The 20237-nt window shown below is 44.2% G+C and overlaps 1 protein-coding gene across 4 annotated transcripts; it reads right to left on the reverse strand.

Moving 5' to 3' along the window:
* Positions 1-1550: 1550 nt before the first annotated feature.
* On the reverse strand, positions 1551-19612 carry ppm1f (protein phosphatase, Mg2+/Mn2+ dependent, 1F). Of its 4 annotated transcripts, none has more exons than XM_079271034.1 (8): positions 19131-19612; positions 13504-13730; positions 10785-10906; positions 6936-7138; positions 6647-6835; positions 5620-5763; positions 4795-4930; positions 1551-3692 (listed from the first exon to the last, which is right to left on the reverse strand). In XM_079271034.1, the coding sequence occupies exons 2-8, from the start codon at positions 13665-13667 to the stop codon at positions 3325-3327; spliced, it is 1326 nt and encodes a 441-aa protein (XP_079127160.1). In that variant the 5' UTR covers positions 13668-13730; positions 19131-19612; the 3' UTR covers positions 1551-3324. The 4 variants fall into 4 exon arrangements, with proteins under 4 accessions (XP_079127160.1, XP_079127162.1, XP_079127159.1 ...); XM_079271036.1 differs by lacking the exon at positions 19131-19612 and adding an exon at positions 15718-15825 and having other exon boundaries at positions 4837-4930; XM_079271033.1 differs by lacking the exon at positions 19131-19612 and adding an exon at positions 15718-15825.
* Between the last annotated feature and the right edge of the window lie 625 nt (positions 19613-20237).

Genomic DNA, 20237 nt, shown 5'->3' on the forward strand with positions numbered 1-20237 from the left:
TTTTGCAGCTGGACAACCAAAACTGTCTGCACAAGCACAACTATTGTCGGCATAATATTACTGTCTACTCAAGCAACATTAATTATAAAAAAAGAATTGTACATGTACTCTTGGATAGCATTTCTTCTCGCCAATCAGTATCACATTGATATTATTCATGTGACTGTATGGAGGAAGTGTACCACCTGAAATCACTGAGGGCTAATCAGTCATATCCTCGAGCCGCAATGAGACCCATGCACGCGTGCAGCGGTGCCTAGACGTTCATAAAGATAAGTACCCATTGACTTATTACATATTAATCAGCACTATTACAGAAAACACCTGTGACAAACATACACGGTCCCATCTAAAGAGCTCATGAGCTCATTAAGCTGGAGACAAGTCTTGTTCTACATTATGCTGAAAAGCTAAGTCACACAAAGCGGATGCTCCGGTGGCTCTTACCTGGACTTCTTGTTTGGACGACACCGTAAAACACAGCAAACGGTTCAGACGGTTTGTCTTCTCGTCTGAAACGAGCCTCGTCTTTGTGTACATGTCCCCTCCCATTCGAACTGATGCCGCATTCCAGGCAGGTCAGGCCGCCTGTGCAGGGCGTGCCTCGTCCACGAGGTGTGGCAAAGCTGTTCCTTTTGTTCTTCACCGTAGTGACTCAACAGGTACACCGTGAACATGATGATGCATATCGAAGCACCAAATATAGTTGAAGTTAATTGTTGAAATCATGAACATCATTGCAATTGTAGGACTTTCGTCGACAGTTCGGCATTTTTGCCGTCGCCATCTCGTTTTTTGCAACCATAAGTAATACGAGAGGCTGGAGCCGAGTACAACCCAACACTGAATAAGACATTTTAACTTTCATGAACAAGTAGCATTACATTCTGAAACCTCATGTACCAGGATGTACAACAGAATAACTGTGAAGAATCAAAAAGACAACGAGTTTAACTGGCAAATAATAATGTCTCTAAAACAACCTCCACAATGCAGAGGAGGGGTAAACATCTGTAACCTCATATCTCCTATTCATGGACTGCTTTTCTGCTTTTATACAAGCCCTGTACAGAAAGAAGTCAAGTATTACAAACGTGTTGAAGAAACACAGGTTGACTGTAATAGAATTAGCATGCGCTGTACTCCAGAGATTCAAAACAAAGTTTCTCAATCCGTCTAACTTACAGCTGAGGGCCAGTTGCAAGTCCTCTCCTGTGTAGTGCAGTGCGGGCGCCTGTCGGGGGCCAGTCGTGGGCCAGTCGGGCGCCAGTCGTGGGCCAGTCGGGCGCCAGTCGTGGGCCAGTCGGGCGCCAGTCGTGGGCCAGTCGGGCGCCAGTCGTGGGCCAGTCGGGCGCCAGTCGTGGGCCAGTCGTGGGCCAGTCGGGCGCCAGTCGTGGGCCAGTCGGGGGGCCAGTCGGGGGGCCAGTCGGGCGCCAGTCGTGGGCCAGTCGGGGGCCAGTCGGGCGCCAGTCGCCACAACCGTGTCCAGCGAGTGGCACTCGTTGACACTTAGAGAAAAAATACTCAAATGAATGTCCGTGTGAATCCAATCTCAGTGCAGATTGAAAACAATCCAAAATCTTTATTATGAATGTAACACAGATAAAGCATCGAGAACATATGAGATGCGATAGATGAGAACTTAAAATGGACAGATGTACTAATACAGAGCATGAAGACCAAAAAGGCCGTAGATATCTATTAAAGCCATTTACTTGGCGTGAACTGACCTGTCGCTAAGCCCCTCCCCCAAACAGAGATTGCTCAGATTAGCATATTTGGCTAACTGGTTTGCTACTTTAAGTATTAATGCAGCAGTGGTCCCAAGGGAAACAGTGAACATGTTTTTTATCTTCTTACATTATCGTGCTCTTCTTAAAGCTACTCTCGCCTTATTTCAGGCCCATTGAGAGATTCATGTTTGTAAACTCAATAAATATACTAAATGGAGAACTAAGTCATGGAGCTCACATTAGCTGAATTAGCTAGTTAGCTACAGCTGACAAAATCTGCCAGAGAGAGTTGAATTTTCAGCCGCCAAAATTGCGGTTGCCAGCTAGAAACCCTGAAATCAAGGAGGCATCACTTCAGAACATCCTTCAGGCTGAGATGGTGAATGATGGTGAATGATGGTGAACGATGGTGAACGATGGTGAACGATGGTGAACGATGGTGAACAACGATGGTGAACGATGGTGAACGATGGTGAACGATGGTGAACGATGGCTCTGTGTGCCAAGTGACAGCTCAGCCTCCAAGAAGAAGGCCTGGCTGTGAAGCAACATTTTAAACATTTGCCAATATAATATTTAGCGCCGCTTAGCAACTCTTATAGGAATGAATGAGGCCCCGCCTCCACTGCTGTATCCAGGTCTCTCTATAGATCCGTGGTGAGAGGCATGGTACAGTAAGGAGGGAGGGGTGGGACTTAGCAAACATCACGTCCCCTCTTTGACATTTCCACAAGTTACTAATTGGTGCAATTTTCTGAAATTGGATTCAGACATTAAATTCAATATGAGAATTAGAGCTTCCCAAGATGAGCAATCACACGTGTGTGGAATGGATCGGCCCTCTGACCAACGAGGCTCCGTGATCCGAGAAACACATGTTCAGAGGAGGGGCCCACTCTGCTGTCCTGGACCTCACAGCGGAGCAGTGAACATGTACTTTTGAAGCTCAAAGAGCAGAATTAAAACCACATAGTGAGCCGTTACTTATGAATACTGTTCATCATTATGGCCTGTGTTTGCCTAAAGAATAAACCACGAAGATATTCATTTCATCATCACACATCTGTTTCAGTAAAAAGTAAAAAATGTTTTTTTTCAACTGGTTATAACAGAAACAAAGTTTGCAACACTCACGTCATCTCTATTTCTGTTACAAGAGAACAAACACACGCAGCCCTTATTAGAGTCAGTATCACGTGAGACGACCGGGTACTAACATTCAAATCAATCATATTTGACATGCACCAGACAAACATACATAACAAGCTGATATGATGCTCGCATAGAGCACATCCTGAAACAAATGAACGATGAATGAGCAGCCAACCTGACGCAGGCACAATGCTGCTCTTTGGGCTTCAGGGAACTTGTCTGGAGACTCGGAGCCACAGCCTCGCTGTGAGCCTGGCTTGATCTGTGAGCCCTACATCATCTATCACACCTTTCAAGTTGAAATAACACTTTTCCACCAGAGCAGTGACAGAGTGTGCAGTGTTCATGTGTTCTGTTCGCATCAATGAGCTTTGTCACTGACAGAAATAGGCAGTTGGGCAGCAGCGTGGCACGGTGGTGTCTGAGCAGCAGACCTTCTTCACTGCTGCGGTGCATCTCGTGCAGCTCCTGTGCTGGAGTTCTGAGCCCGAAGCTGCTTCAGTGGACGCAGGAACACCAGCATCACGGTGATGTTATCACTCGATCCGGCTGCTTTAGCGTGACTTACCAACTGTTGAGCGACTCTCAGTCCAACAGCGTCCTCTGACTGTTCCAGCGGAGCGTCTGTCCCGCCCTCGGGGTCAACAGACTGATGGAGCGCATCCAGGACCAGCTGTGGGACCTCTGAAGGTTTGACTGCATCAAAGAAGCCATCGCATGCCAGCAGCACGTAGTCCTCGTGCCCCAACAGCTGGGTGGTGGAGCAGTCAGCATCTCCAGACACATAGGGCTTCTGGTCAAAGTCACCTGCAGGAGGGAGGTGGACGTGTGGTCAGCAGCTTCAGCTAAACACAGCAGACGTACTCAGATCAGGCTTGAAGGCGACCAAGCGATAGGCTGGGCTGTTGACCAATGCGCTCTTCACAGATATATCAGGGTCAGTGTGTTTGGTAATTGCAGTACAAATATCAAAAATGCTGAAGAACAGACTTCCTAAATGTAACACAGAATCAGTTAAATGAAATGAAACGGTTCATTTTCCAGTTTGTCCACGAGAGGGAGCGGTCAACAGAGGTCACAGTGGATGCAAGTTTGTATCAACAGCAGAAAGAAAAGGACGGAGCTGTTGAGGGAGAAATGTTCTCTATTGAGTGGAACAAACAACCTAAAAGCACAACAAGCAGAATGTGTCCAGTAGATGGTGGCATGCACACACTGACGAGTCGAGCTTGGGTTCAAACAGTGAGGAAGTGACGAAGAGCTCCACATTCAGCATTCAATGTTCTCAGGCGAGGAAGGTAGTATGTGTCCATGGAGTGACATGTGAATGGGTTAGTTCACTGACACTGGGCCTCATTCAAAACCTGAACTAATATGAATGAACCATGAAGCCCCAAAAGAAGAAGATTGTATTCTTGTGTGTCCAATGCAAGAAACAGTGTGTACAAACAGTGAGTTTTTTTCAGAATAGAACAAACAAAGACTGTCGGTGTCTCTGTATCTGGCACAGTGACAGAAGTCAGCTGCTTCTGTCTAAACAGTGGAAAACATTTCATTGCATGAAACATTTGTTAACATATTAGGATTTTTACATGTGATTTGCATGTTTTTTATATAGAGAAACACCAATATTGGAAAAAAAAATCTATCTTCGTATCATAACGGATGAAAAGATATTGCTCAGCGCTAATGTGCATATGTTTTTTCTGGAAAGGGTATCAGAGTTATCTTGTCCAATCATGTCATTGGGCGGGCTTATTACAGTCCTGCAGCAGACACATCTTTATGCAAAGCATTTGATTTATTGCTGTCGGGATCAAATGAGTATTTCAACCACCATAATCACAAAGGTTTCTAACATACATTACCTACCAGAGCTGGAAGCCCAAAACAAACAGGGGAAACACACCAATGCATGACTGTCTGCTGCTGTTGGCTGCGATGGACTCACCGATGGCTCTGGACACAGCATAGGTCCCATTAACACGCCAGCAACCCATGAAGGTGATGCAGCCACCGAGCTCCTCGATCCTCTGCTTCTCGTCCTGGAGTGGAGGACAGAAGAGAGATGAACTCCACATGTGTCATACGTGAATGTCAATCAATCAGCTCATCACATTGACCCCCAGTGTTCTAGTGAAGAACCATCGCAGAACAGACGTTCAGTCAGACACACAAATGTCTGTAGGCGGGGCAATGCCTTCATCTCCCTCAGTTCACCTAATTCAGCAACATGTTTACTGAGCCCCACACACACACACACACACACACACACACACACACACACACACACACACACACACACACACACACACACACACACACACACACACACACACACACACACACACACACACACACACACACACCATTGGTGTGAAAGTTCTTAAGAGTGAGGGAAGAAGACACAAAGCTTCCAATGTCCAAAATAAGCCAAAGAGGAACAATGTTGACATCCGTTTGAGTGAGAAGGTCCTGCAACTTGTCTTGTAAGTTATTTAATAGCTAATGTTTCATTATGGCAACACAATTGAATTTCAATTTTCGACAAAAGTAATGAAAATCTTTCTGTATGCTGTTAATTATAGCTCTTAGAAAGTAAGAAAATCTAAATTGCCAGGTTAGACTTTAAAAATTTAAATTGGCCAAGAAAATAGCAATCTGGGCGTCTTCCTGGTGTCAGAGAGGTAGGTGTGTGTGTGTGTGTGTGTGTGTGAGAGAGAGAGATCCCTACCTCTCGGTCTGGTTTATGGGGCTCCATGAGTGTTATAGCGTGTCCCTCTCTGACCAGTATTGCTTGAGAGTCTCCCAGCCACGCCACAGACAGCTGCTGTCCCTGGATCAGCACCGCTACCCCTGTAGTGCCGCTCCGCAGACGCTGACAACACACAATCATCAATGAGCCGACCAGAAACCCCTCAAGAGGTTTTCTCATACATGTCCAGACAATGTCGGGAGAGGCCTTTCACACATGACACATGACACATGACACATGACGCGTCCTCACTTCATGGAAATACTCGGTTTAGAGTCTGCAGGACACAATGCGGTCTACACCGGGACCATGGAGCCGGGTCTTCATTTGGTCATAAACACCAAAGCCTATTGACGTTCCTGATCTCTTCATGAGCCGTTTTCATTCGCCGTCATGTTCATGAATCTTTCCTGACGTTGGTGTTGCAGCAGGAGACTCGAAGGCAAGTACAGTAACGGGTCATAATGTCTTCATGAGTCACGCAACCCCACGCCCACCAGGGGTTTTACTGTTTTATACCGTTTTCATGTTGTGATTTAGATTAGATGTTTTCCTGTAAATTGCTAAAGTATACATCCTGTAATGTGAAATTCATGTTCCTGTTTGTATTTTAGGAATACAGATGAATTCAGACGGAGCTGTTTTGCATTGCTGAAGGAGCAGAGGAGCAGCGAGAGACCAGAAGAAACGCTTGGCCGGTATTTGTGCTCGCTAAAGCTTGTAATCACAGTTTATCATCTCAAATGTAAGCCATATTGATTGTGGCACCCAACAACACAACTAGATGACATCACTGATGTGGAACTAGTGAGGATATTAGTGTTTGCATTCAGACTTTCCTTTGTTTGACCTCCAGCACCGCGGCGTCGGCTGTCAAAGAGTTTTTATAAACCTAGGACAAGAACAGAACCTGTCCCGAGAATATACCAGAGGCACAATGTGTGTGCGTATGCGATGGTGCACGCATACGAGTGTTCAGGCTGTTGGCCCGCTGCTGCTTTCGTACCTCTCTCTTGGCTTTGCCCCTGAACATGTCATCTGTGTGTTTGAAGGCACTTTTAAAGGCGGTGGCTGCGTCACTCTGCAGTGTCTCCTGTTCACTCAGAGCAACGTGGAGGTGAGCGGCAGCGTAGGTGGCAGCGTCCACCCCTCCGTGGCCATCGAACACAGCGTAGTAGGCACAGTCCACTCCACTCTGGACCGTGGACAGACAAAAGAAAGGCCGTGAGTCATTTTGAAGGTGTTTTGGCAAGAAACCCAGTGAGAAGCAGTGTAGTGCAGTGAAAGCATTGTACCTGGATTCCAAACAGCTGGTTGAACTCAGCCAGGGCCACGTGTTTGTCCTCCATCTTCCTCCTTGTGTTCTTGATGGCATGAACGGAGCAGTGGAGGAACCGGGAGGGGGAGGGGGGACGCTTGGGGAAGTCCCGATGCCGAGCCAGCGTCACGTCTATCAGCTTGTTGAGGAAGAGACGCTGGACTGAGTCTGACTGAAGCACTGGTGGTCAGATCACATCAACAAAGATCAAGAACCACCTTTTGGTTCTTATACACTATACACACAGCACATACACACTATACGCACAGCACATGCACACTATACGCACAGCACATGCACACTATACGCACAGCACATGCACACTATACGCACAGCACATGCACACTATACGCACAGCACATGCACACTATACGCACAGCACATGCACACTATACGCACAGCACATGCACACTATACGCACAGCACATGCACACTATACGCACAGCACATGCACACTATACGCACAGCACATGCACACTATACGCACAGCACATGCACACTATACGCACAGCACATGCACACTATACGCACAGCACATGCACACTATACGCACAGCACATGCACACTATACGCACAGCACATGCACACTATACGCACAGCACATGCACACTATACGCACAGCACATGCACACTATACGCACAGCACATGCACACTATACGCACAGCACATGCACACTATACGCACAGCACATGCACACTATACGCACAGCACATGCACACTATACGCACAGCACATGCACACTATACGCACAGCACATGCACACTATACGCACAGCACATGCACACTATACGCACAGCACATGCACACTATACGCACAGCACATGCACACTATACGCACAGCACATGCACACTATACGCACAGCACATGCACACTATACGCACAGCACATGCACACTATACGCACAGCACATGCACACTATACGCACAGCACATGCACACTATACGCACAGGACATGCACACTATACGCACAGCACATGCACACTATACGCACAGCACATGCACACTATACGCACAGCACATGCACACTATACGCACAGCACATGCACACTATACGCACAGCACATGCACACTATACGCACAGCACATACACACTATACGCACAGCACATACACACTATACGCACAGCACATGCACACTATACGCACAGCACATGCACACTATACGCACAGCACATGCACACTATACGCACAGCACATGCACACTATACGCACAGCACATGCACACTATACGCACAGCACATGCACACTATACGCACAGCACATGCACACTATACGCACAGCACATGCACACTATACGCACAGCACATGCACACTATACGCACAGCACATGCACACTATACGCACAGCACATGCACACTATACGCACAGCACATGCACACTATACGCACAGCACATGCACACTATACGCACAGCACATGCACACTATACGCACAGCACATGCACACTATACGCACAGCACATGCACACTATACGCACAGCACATGCACACTATACGCACAGCACATGCACACTATACGCACAGCACATGCACACTATACGCACAGCACATGCACACTATACGCACAGCACATGCACACTATACGCACAGCACATGCACACTATACGCACAGCACATGCACACTATACGCACAGCACATGCACACTATACGCACAGCACATGCACACTATACGCACAGCACATGCACACTATACGCACAGCACATGCACACTATACGCACAGCACATGCACACTATACGCACAGCACATGCACACTATACGCACAGCACATGCACACTATACGCACAGCACATGCACACTATACGCACAGCACATGCACACTATACGCACAGCACATGCACACTATACGCACAGCACATGCACACTATACGCACAGCACATGCACACTATACGCACAGCACATGCACACTATACGCACAGCACATGCACACTATACGGACAGCACATGCACACTATACGCACAGCACATGCACACTATACGCACAGCACATGCACACTATACGGACAGCACATGCACACTATACGCACAGCACATGCACACTATACGCACAGCACATGCACACTATACGGACAGCACATGCACACTATACGCACAGCACATGCACACTATACGCACAGCACATGCACACTATACGGACAGCACATGCACACTATACGCACAGCACATGCACACTATACGCACAGCACATGCACACTATACGCACAGCACATGCACACTATACGCACAGCACATGCACACTATACGCACAGCACATGCACACTATACGCACAGCACATGCACACTATACGCACAGCACATGCACACTATACGCACAGCACATGCACACTATACGCACAGCACATGCACACTATACGCACAGCACATGCACACTATACGCACAGCACATGCACACTATACGCACAGCACATGCACACTATACGCACAGCACATGTACACTATACGCACAGCACATGCACACTATACGCACAGCACATGCACACTATACGCACAGCACATGCACACTATACGCACAGCACATGCACACTATACGCACAGCACATGTACACTATACGCACAGCACATGCACACTATACGCACAGCACATGCACACTATACGCACAGCACATGCACACTATACGCACAGCACATGCACACTATACGCACAGCACATGCACACTATACGCACAGCACATGCACACTATACGCACAGCACATGCACACTATACGCACAGCACATGCACACTATACGCACAGCACATGTACACTATACGCACAGCACATGCACACTATACGCACAGCACATGCACACTATACGCACAGCACATGCACACTATACGCACAGCACATACACACTATACGCACAGCACATGTACACTATACGCACAGCACATGCACACTATACGCACAGCACATGTACACTATACGCACAGCACATGCACACTATACGCACAGCACATACACACTATACGCACAGCACATGTACACTATACGCACAGCACATACACACTATACGCACAGCACATGCACACAGCACATGCACACTATACGCACAGTACATGTACATGTACACACAGTACATGTACACACAGTACATGTACACACAGTACATGTACACACAGTACATGTACACACAGTACATGTACACACAGTACATGTACACACAGTACATGTACACTATACACACAGCACATGTACACTATACACACAGCACATGTACACTATACACAGTACATATACAGTATATATACACACAGTACATGTACAGTACATATGAAGGACAGCAGCTGTTCATAACAGACTTTTCATGTGTATTATATCTATGTATCATGTAAAAGTGTTGCTCTCAGCTCAGCAGCATCTTTAACTCTTTGTAGCTCGTTGGTTGGTTTGATTTCTTTGGTTCGCTCTCACCTCGTTCCCAGCAGCAGCAGGCAGCTGGTTTCAGCTCTTATAAACCACTGTATCCACATGTTCAGGCTAATTAGGAGACCAGCTGGTGAACATAATGGAGCATTTAGCATTCATGCTACATTATGTTCTTTAGGAGTTGCTGGACAGTGAATATTGGAAGCCTGACTCCATGGGAATGATAGCAGCACTCTGTATCTGCAGGATGTGTAAACAGGCAGAAGGCTTTGGGTTTGCCATATCATCGTTGTAAGATGATAATATGTCAATGCAGTCTTCACAGCTTGTTGCGATGCCCACTGCCCCCGAGTGTCAGTGGAGCTTTGTAGCTGGTGTCTTGTCCCGGCAGACTATAGAGACAGCCCTCAGTACAACACAATATCATTTAAAAGCACCACAAACTACAGCCTCCACAATGAGCTGAAAGTAAAACACTTACAGACGACTCGCTGCTGCTCCTCCTCAGCTTCCTGTGCACAGTGGAAAGGTGAAAGGTCGTTCTGCAGCAGCTGGGACAGCGCAGCCTGGCACAGGAGGGCACTGAGGCCTGCCGGAGCCCCCCTGAACCAACACAGACAAGCAGAAATGCATGTTGTGCACTTTGTCAAGTGAGACACGACTGTAGAGCCAGAGGGGGCTGATCCACCTCAGTACAGAAACAAACAGGCCACATGTCACTGGACCACAACCAGTGCTCATCTACAGAGCGACTCATGGAGACAGAACCGTGAGATCAACTCCATCATGTTCACTCCTTCTTCTTCACAGAATCACGTGTCTGTTGATGAAGAAGCTGTGCTCAGGAAACAGGAAGTGGAGAGAACAATGGTGTTCCTGCAGACAGGATATGAGGTCTTCCTGAGGGGCCGTGGCCTCCTACAAATTGTTTTCATTTTGTTCAGCTCAGTTTGAAGGTTTGCTCAGAGCTCATCGAGGACTCATTGCAAGAGAATAACAGAGAGGAGACGAACCACCTCGCACGATTTGCACAGTGCAGAGCAAAAAGGACGAGACATCTTTTCATGACTTTCCACTTTTATGTGAACAAACTCCACGACTGAAAAAGTCACAGAACACTTTTCTTCCTCGATGTCCTCATTTTCCACTCACTCATGTGATGTGGCCCGTTCTGTCTGAATGGACTCACATGGAACATTTACAGAACATAAATGATCACAGATTAGTGATAATATTGGAAGACGATATGAGTGTTATGTTACTGTATATTGTTATGTTACTGTATATTGTTATGTTACTGTATATTGTTATGTCACTGTATATTGTTATGTCGCTGTACATTGTTATGTCGCTGTACATTGTTATGTCGCTGTATATTGTTATGTCGCTGTATATTGTTATGTCGCTGTACATTGTTATGTCATTGTATATTGTTATGTTACTGTATATTGTTATGTCACTGTATATTGTTATGTCACTGTATATTGTTATGTTACTGTATATTGTTATGTTACTGTATATTGTTGTTACTGTATATTGTTATGTCACTGTATATTGTTATGTCATTGTATATTGTTATGTAACTGTATATTGTTATGTAACTGTATATTGTTATGTAACTGTATATTGTTATGTTACTGTATATTGTTATGTTACTGTATATTGTTATGTCATTGTATATTGTTATGTTACTGTATATTGTTATGTAACTGTATATTGTTATGTTACTGTATATTGTTATGTTACTGTATATTGTTATGTTACTGTATATTGTTATGTCATTGTATATTGTTATGTCATTGTATATTGTTATGTCACTGTATATTGTTATGTTACTGTATATTGTTATGTAACTGTATATTGTTATGTTACTGTATATTGTTATGTTACTGTATATTGTTATGTTACTGTATATTGTTATGTTACTGTATATTGTTATGTTACTGTATATTGTTATGTTACTGTATATTGTTATGTTACTGTATATTGTTATGTCATTGTATATTGTTATGTCACTGTATATTGTTATGTTACTGTATATTGTTATGTAACTGTATATTGTTATGTTACTGTATATTGTTATGTTACTGTATATTGTTATGTTACTATATATTGTTATGTCACTGTATATTGTTATGTCATTGTATATTGTTATGTCATTGTATATTGTTATGTAACTGTATATTGTTATGTTACTGTATATTGTTATGTTACTGTATATTGTTGTTACTGTATATTGTTATGTTACTGTATATTGTTATGTCACTGTATATTGTTATGTCACTGTATATTGTTATGTAACTGTATATTGTTATGTCATTGTATATTGTTATGTCACTGTATATTGTTATGTTACTGTATATTGTTATGTAACTGTATATTGTTATGTTACTGTATATTGTTATGTTACTGTATATTGTTATGTTACTGTATATTGTTATGTAACTGTATATTGTTATGTTACTATATATTGTTATGTTACTGTATATTGTTATGTCACTGTATATTGTTATGTCACTGTATATTGTTATGTCACTGTATATTGTTATGTCACTGTATATTGTTATGTTACTGTATATTGTTATGTAACTGTATATTGTTATGTTACTATATATTGTTATGTTACTGTATATTGTTATGTCATTGTATATTGTTATGTCATTGTATATTGTTATGTCACTGTATATTGTTATGTTACTGTATATTGTTATGTAACTGTATATTGTTATGTTACTGTATATTGTTATGTAACTGTATATTGTTATGTCACAGCTCTCTTGTTTATACAGTGTGTCAGCAGCTATCTCTCTGTCCACCCTGCAGTGAATCCAACAGCAAAGACAACCATGCATACTGAATGAGCAGGCAAGAACAGAGCTGTCAGGAATCTGAGGAATGCACACACACACACACACACACACACACACACACGCACACGCACACGCACACGCACACACCTGTTGTGCAGCACTGTTGTACAATGACAATGAAATGTACCTTTAACCATACAACCTATTACATAATAATACAATCATGCTAAAATAAACAAAAGCTTCCTAACTTTGCTACTTTTTCCTATTTTGAGAAGTATAGTTTTTCACATGTGGACGCTTTGCAATGATTTAAATAGTGGGCTGTGATGGGATGCCAAATAAGACCATATAAACACCATTTAGTGTGCTTCTCCCTCTCAGTCGTACCTGGCAGCCAGCAGCCTCAGGCCCAGCTCCAGGCTCTCTCCATGCAGCTCCTCCAGGGTGACTCTGCGGCTCAGAGGGCTGACAGGTAGCGGACTGCCGTCCTCCAGAGCAGCTGGGAACTCCTCCACAAAGCTCCCCAGGAAGGATCGGGCCTCCTCCTCCATACTCTGGCTGCAGTAAGCTCTCAGGTGAACAGGGGGTCAGGGGTCACAGGTCCCAAGTGGACACTTAAAAGGAAAAGAAAGTAGGCTTCAAGTTTCACTCTGAGCACTGTGTGGTGGTACATTAAAGCAGTATACACATCACAGACAGACATTTGAATTCCTAGCTGGTAAAAGGGCAGCAGTAGCTCAGTTGGAAGGGACTTGGCTTCCAGTCCCACTCAGACCAAGTGGGGGGGTATTAAGTTAAACTCTTCAGACGAAGCTCTAAACAGACATTTTATCATACATTTATCTTGAGATCACGAGTTAATCTCAAAAAATGTGCCATGTTGTCTCGAGATAACGTGAAAATTAACTCAATATCACAAGAAAAGAAAAGGTTGTTTTCTCTTATCATCATTATCATATCAGCCAAAGGTAAATGCATTGAAATGGCCAGATGGACGGTTAGAGGAAGAGCACCGCAGCACATCTTGGACTACACACACACTCGGAACTCAGCGTTCCCTCCACAGATGGGATTCAACCACTGGATTTTGGATTATTGCAGAAAATAAACTCTATGGCAATCACAAGTTCAGAATATTGACACGTTTTGTACAGCAAGATAATCTTTACAATTGAACATCACCTTTATGATTTTTGAAGCGCAAATACAATTGGCAGAGGTGAAAATCTAACTTTAGGCAATTAACAAACCACACCCTCGGATGCATGAGCGCTAAACACGCCGCGGCTGTGAAGGCAGACCAGTGGGCGTGATTCACTGCATCAGTCTCATTGCTGACTCAACCCGCAGCCCTCCGGACCTCCTGCAGCCCGCCTGATGTTCGTCATGAACACGGTCCGTACGAGTCACGACCCGTTCAGACATGAACTCGTAAACTTCTCAAACTAAGACAGACGTTTCATTTATACATTCAAAACAAGGTTATATTGCATTCAGGAAGAAATATACCCCATCTATCTAGAAAACGTGTTAAGCGGTTTCTATATTCTCTCATACTTTATCTGTTATATAACGTCACACTATTGTAGAATGGGAGCAACTGTAATGTAACCCAATTCACCCCCATGATCAGTACAGTATTTCTGATTCTGATATGCATTTATAGTTCCCTGCCGGAGACAGTGAACCAGTTCTTCCCAGAGTGTGTAGCTGGACTAAGGCGCTCCATTGAGGTGCGTTCAGGAGCGCCTCAGTCAGCTCAGTTAAATGCGTTTACCGTCGACTCATTTGACCCAAACATTAGAAGTAGGCTAATAACAGAAGACGACCTTTTGTTTTCTTGTGATCGCCATTAATTATCTCGTTTTCTCGAGATAACTATCTCGTAATATCGAGATAACGGTATTTATTTATGTATTTCAATCATGTCCGTTTAGGGCTTCCGTATAAGTCCAAATGTATGCTAGGAAGTCAAACGTTCTCCGATCTCATCGGTTCTGACTGACTAGTATTTTGTTTTTCCTTTAGTGGGCGGAAGTGGCCCCAGTAACAGTGAGGCTAACGTTGCTCTCCTTTCTGTGTCAGTGGAGACCCTGAAGAGACTAAACATCCTCCAGACTGCCCAGGCTACACATGTTAACATGTTAATAGCATGTACCGCTAGTGCCTCGCTGTTTCACTTCATGTGCCGAAGCTGTCCAAACTGCAGGCATAGCATTATAGCTAACGTTAGTAGCCACATACGGTCAGCCTACTCTACTCAATTTAACAGTTTTGCGTTATTTTGTACAATGCTTTCCAAAAGACGTAACAACGGCGTGATTTTCCCTTTTTACAAGTTAACTTATTTCTTTACTAGTGTTGATGGAAGCGTCCTCGTGGCTGAGACGTTTACGTAAATACAGCACCATAGCAGAAGGTTCATTACTGGCTGGATTAGTTGAGAAAAGATCATTTCCCCCTTTAGAGGAGCGCAGGTTCTTCATGTTACCGGCAGCTCGTTAAACTAGAACAACCCGTCAGCAGAGTAACGTTCCGCAGACACAGCGACAGCGGAGGGGAGCAATAGCAGAGATTCATCGGTAAAGCACGAACACGAACCTGTGCTGGTAGTAACCGTGTAACGTGATGCTGGTGTGCGCGGTAGTGTACCAGGACAGGAGCATCTTCCTGTGCACACGTCCCTCCTCCTCCCACCAGAGATTTAAAGGGCCACACCACGATTCACACGGAGGACTTCAAAACATGCAAAACAAAATAGAACATTCATTGAAAATACTAAACGTGTTTTAATTACTGATTAAGCTGCATTCTCTTCTTGATTTGAAGAATATGTGAAAACGAATTAACATAATACTCCATAGATCAAGGTGATCTGACTATCAGTCCAAAACCCCAAAAATATTAATTTAAAGAAAAGCATCAAATCATCACATTTGAGAACCTGGAACCAGTAAATGTATGCTGTTTTTGCATGAAAAATGACTTGAACAATTAATCAATAATAATGGTTGACTAGTCAAGTAATATTGTTCGAGCTCTATGGCAATTTGAAAATGGAGAGTGAAAATGATAATGCTTCTATAATATTCAAACAAAAACCTTTCAGGGTGAAGGTGGCATTTGTATATTTATAAATAGCGTTCAAACTTAAAGTGCTTTCCTGTGTTATTTGTAGCCTATACTATTACTCTATTATAGGACAGCCTGGAGTCAACAGCAGCCAGCCTTTAGGAGCAGTGTCCCACACAGACTCCAAGGAGAGCTTTTATCCAATCACATTTCGCCCCGATGTCGTCGAAGTAAAAAGATCTGCCCGAGGCCTTCAGAACTACAACTGAATCCCCTTGCAGTTAAATTAAATGGGGACAATATTGTTGATTGTCATAGTCTTCAACCAATCAGATCTTTAGTTTGACATGTTGGGCGTATTCTTTTACATGTTAGAGCCTGCTAGCTGGCCTATAATTACGTCAGCATTAACGTGCAGCTTGATCTACTACGCCATCTACGTTCCAACCCTTACCTACGGTCATGAGCTTTGGGTAGTGACCAATGAGATTGCGGATGAGCTTCCATGGTAGGGTGTCTGGGCTCAGCCTCAGAGATAGGGTGAGGAGCTCAGACATCCAAAGAGGTGGTTCGGGTATGTAATCAGGACGCCTCCCTTCAGAGCAGGGATTCCCAAAGTGTGGTGCACCCCTGGGGGTGCGCGTGCTGCCTCTAGGGGGTGCGCGAGAGGAAAAATGTAATGGTGGTCTAATGGTGTAATAATTAATATTAAATATAATTTTCACAAAATAAAAACATGAATGGAACAGACTGTCTCATGTTTGTCGTTCTGGTGTTGACGATGATATGTCCCTTGAGGGTTGCCGTAGCGAAGGCGCAACCCCCGCCTCTGGCCAAAGGAGAAAACAATAATAAAGAGAGTCGCCGTGGGCTGATACAAGATGTCTAATCTCCAGACTCCAGTTATTACTGTATGATAAGTGCCCTTATACACGAACCCAAGACGCTCGGTTACATGAATTATAAAAATCCCCCTTGTAAGATTTAACATTCATGCAAATATGATAAACTGGCTGAAAATCGGGGAAACTGTCAGGTGGGACATCTGAAGCTATCAGTCATAAAAGAGGATGGATGGATGGATGGATGGATGGATGGAGGTGCGTTGGGGAGAGACCGGGAGAAGAAGTCGAACGGGAGTCAGAGGAAGATGAGACGGAGGAAGGAGGAAGGGATAGCACAGACAAATCGGGAGCACATCGGCCCATCGCGGAGTCAAGGTGAAAAAAGAGAAACGAGAGTGAGCATCAGACTGGGAAAAAAAGAGGAAATATGATGAAAAGTATGTGTGTCTGGGCTTCACTTGGATTGGCAACGCAGATTCCCCAAAGCCACAGTGCGTGGTGTGCAGTGAGGTTCTGGCTAACAGTCTGAAGCTCTTATTTACGTCGCCACCTGAACACCAAGCATGCCAGTGCAAGTCAAAAGCCCCTTACATTGTTTATATCCAAATTGGAGGAGTTACAAAACAGCCAAAAACAACTGCAGTCTCATTCTGTGTGGTTGATTGTAAATGAAATGTGATAATCTGCCTCTGAGCCTGTGCGTGTGTCCTCACATCCGTATTGCTCTTTAAAAGTGACGCCTTGTGTCACTGAAAGTTATTGAAACTTTGTTGCAGTGTTTCAGGGCGTTTTCACACCTTCAGTTCGTTTGTTCTGATTCAGGGATTAATATGATACAATGTTGCAGTTTGTGTTCACACTGCAACATTTAACAGCGGACTAAATATTGTAAACAAACGCCACGCGCGAGCAAACTGTTCTCTCATTGGTCCGATTGCTATGCGCTATAAATCGGCTCCGTTGCTTCCTCTTTTTTAAGATGTGGGGGATTGGGGGTGCGTGAACCCGGTCGGGATGTAGAAGGGGGTGCGCGGCCTAAAACGTTTGGGAACCGCTGGTCTAGAGGTTTTCTGGGCACGTCCAACTGGTAAGAGGCCCCAGGGTAGGTCCAGATCACACTGGAGAGATTCCATATCTTGCCTGGCCTGGGAACACCTCGTTTCCCCAGGAAGAACTGGAAAGTGTTGCTGGGGAGCGGGATGTCTGGAATACGCTCCTAAGCCCGCTGCCCCTGTGACCCAGACCCGGAGAAGCGGAGCACGATGGATGGATAGTTTGCTGGATAAATGAAGTTGGACCGGCACATTAAAGACTGAAAGCCAGGTATTTGATGGGGCTGCTCTGATGTGGTGGCATCCAGAAGCTACTGCAAGAGAAACTAGGTCTTGAGACACCATATCTACTTTGTCTTATCCACCAGCTACACAAGTGGTAGTACACGCGATGTCAGCAGACACAGCTGTAGTGGACTTTGTTCATGTGCGTTATGCCCAATGTTCCCTCTAATTTTTCATGTGTCTGGGCATACACACAAGCTCCCTGAGCACACTGAGGACCACTGTGAGCAACATCAGATGTGCACGCTGTGGCCACACACCAGTATCACACCTGTTCAAAACCTTGGATCATAGCAAGTTACATGGCTTATTAAAAGAATCAAATTACAGCAGCAATTTTCACTAGTTTACTTTTAATATAAGTGATTTGACAAACTTTAAAGGAAAAAGACAAAAATCTTGTTGTTCATGAGATGTGTAGTATGTTTTATGTGAGAGTCCTGCTTGGCCATGGGAAGAGTCTTGCTTTGGCCTGTGTGAGGTCCTGTTGTGGAAGAAATGATACATATACACCTTTCAGACATAACATTTTGTTCACATTAAAACATTCACATTTTGCACAATGACGTGTGCTGTAGCTTGTGATACAGTGTAAATTCCTGTAACTCTGTCTGTAAAATATGTAATTACTCAGTTTTTTATTATCATTTCTACTACCCATAAATGATCTAGTAGTAACATAATTGAATGATTAATATCCATAAGTAAAAAATCTTAATAAATGTCACGAGAATATGCACAAATCTGACTTAAATGTTACCTTATTTTTCACGTCTGTCCTTCTCACTTCTCCAATGGTTGTACACTTTGTCCAGGTTGATGGATTCGTCTGCTTCTTGCTTTGACTTTATGCGCATCAGCTGGTCCAAATGTGCCACTTCAAGACGATTTCTGGATGCTGTTTTGATTTTATTTTTAGTTTTTTCTGCTGAATGTGACGCTTGAGGTAGTCCAACTTCCATTCAGTCCACATTTTTCCCTCGGAAAACTCATTTGCTACTTTAGCTTCGCTGCATGTTTTGCAGAGTAGACCCTTCCCCCTCGAAAAAGAAAAAATCTCACCCAGTTTCACCGCTTGTTCTTCTATTTGAACATACTCCGACAGCCATTCCATCTTAAAAGAACCACATTTCTTTTTTCCAATGGCTTGGTGAGTGGATGTGTCGCTGCCCGTTCGTTTCGCCATGATAAGGGGTTAGCATTTGCGTCTCGTAACTCCGCCGCACTGTTGTTAGCTGGCTAACCTGCACGGCGCGAATGGGCAGGGCAATAGTGTCAATGCTATGATTGGCTGCGTAGCGTAAGTGAACCGAATCGTATCATTGGCTGGACACCTGTCACTCACTGAGTTACGTTGCAAAATAGTACAGAAAACAAAATTATTATTATTATTATTATTATTGGTTTAATTGATTAGATAAGATTAGGACTAATATTAGATATTAATTAATACGTTTATGTTGAATTTTATTTTATGCGCTGCATAGATTTTCTTGTGCGCTGAGAATGTGCGAGCAGTGCGCGATTGCTCAAGCGCGCAGCTTAGAGGGAACATTGGTTATGCCCTCTGCAAATTCTGCAAGAAGCCCCCAGTTGCACTCGGGGTGCATCTGAAACGCCTTCTGGAGCAGAGATGGACATCTTGGACCTGTGTCAGTCATTCTAAAATCCTTTCCCGACCCAACATGTCTTTGGACTGAGATGACTCTGTGCTGGCCTGCGGTGCAGAAACACCAATGGAAGCATCACGGTTTCCCTCAAAGGGCCGGTTTAACTGTCAGACTGTATAAATGTCACTACTCCCTAACATATTGTTAAATAACGCTCTCTGCATTTCAGTGTTTATTCAAGTGTAAACATATTGTAC

This window comes from Melanostigma gelatinosum (assembly GCF_949748355.1).
Source record: "Melanostigma gelatinosum genome assembly, chromosome: 6".
Classification (NCBI taxonomy): Eukaryota; Metazoa; Chordata; class Actinopteri; order Perciformes; family Zoarcidae; genus Melanostigma; species Melanostigma gelatinosum.

What these genes read in the sequence shown, in the direction of transcription:
- ppm1f (XM_079271034.1), bottom strand. Translation starts at nt 13,667, where the DNA reads ATGGAGGAGGAGGCCCGATCCTTCCTGGGGAGCTTTGTGGAGGAGTTC. An exon ending in GGAGCAGCAGCGAGTCGTCT is followed by an intron (nt 7,139 to 10,784) that starts GTAAGTGTTTTA and finishes TCTGACCACCAG; the next exon opens with TGCTTCAGTCAGACTCAGTC. An exon ending in CCCATAAACCAGACCGAGAG is followed by an intron (nt 4,931 to 5,619) that starts GTAGGGATCTCT and finishes CCTCCACTCCAG; the next exon opens with GACGAGAAGCAGAGGATCGA.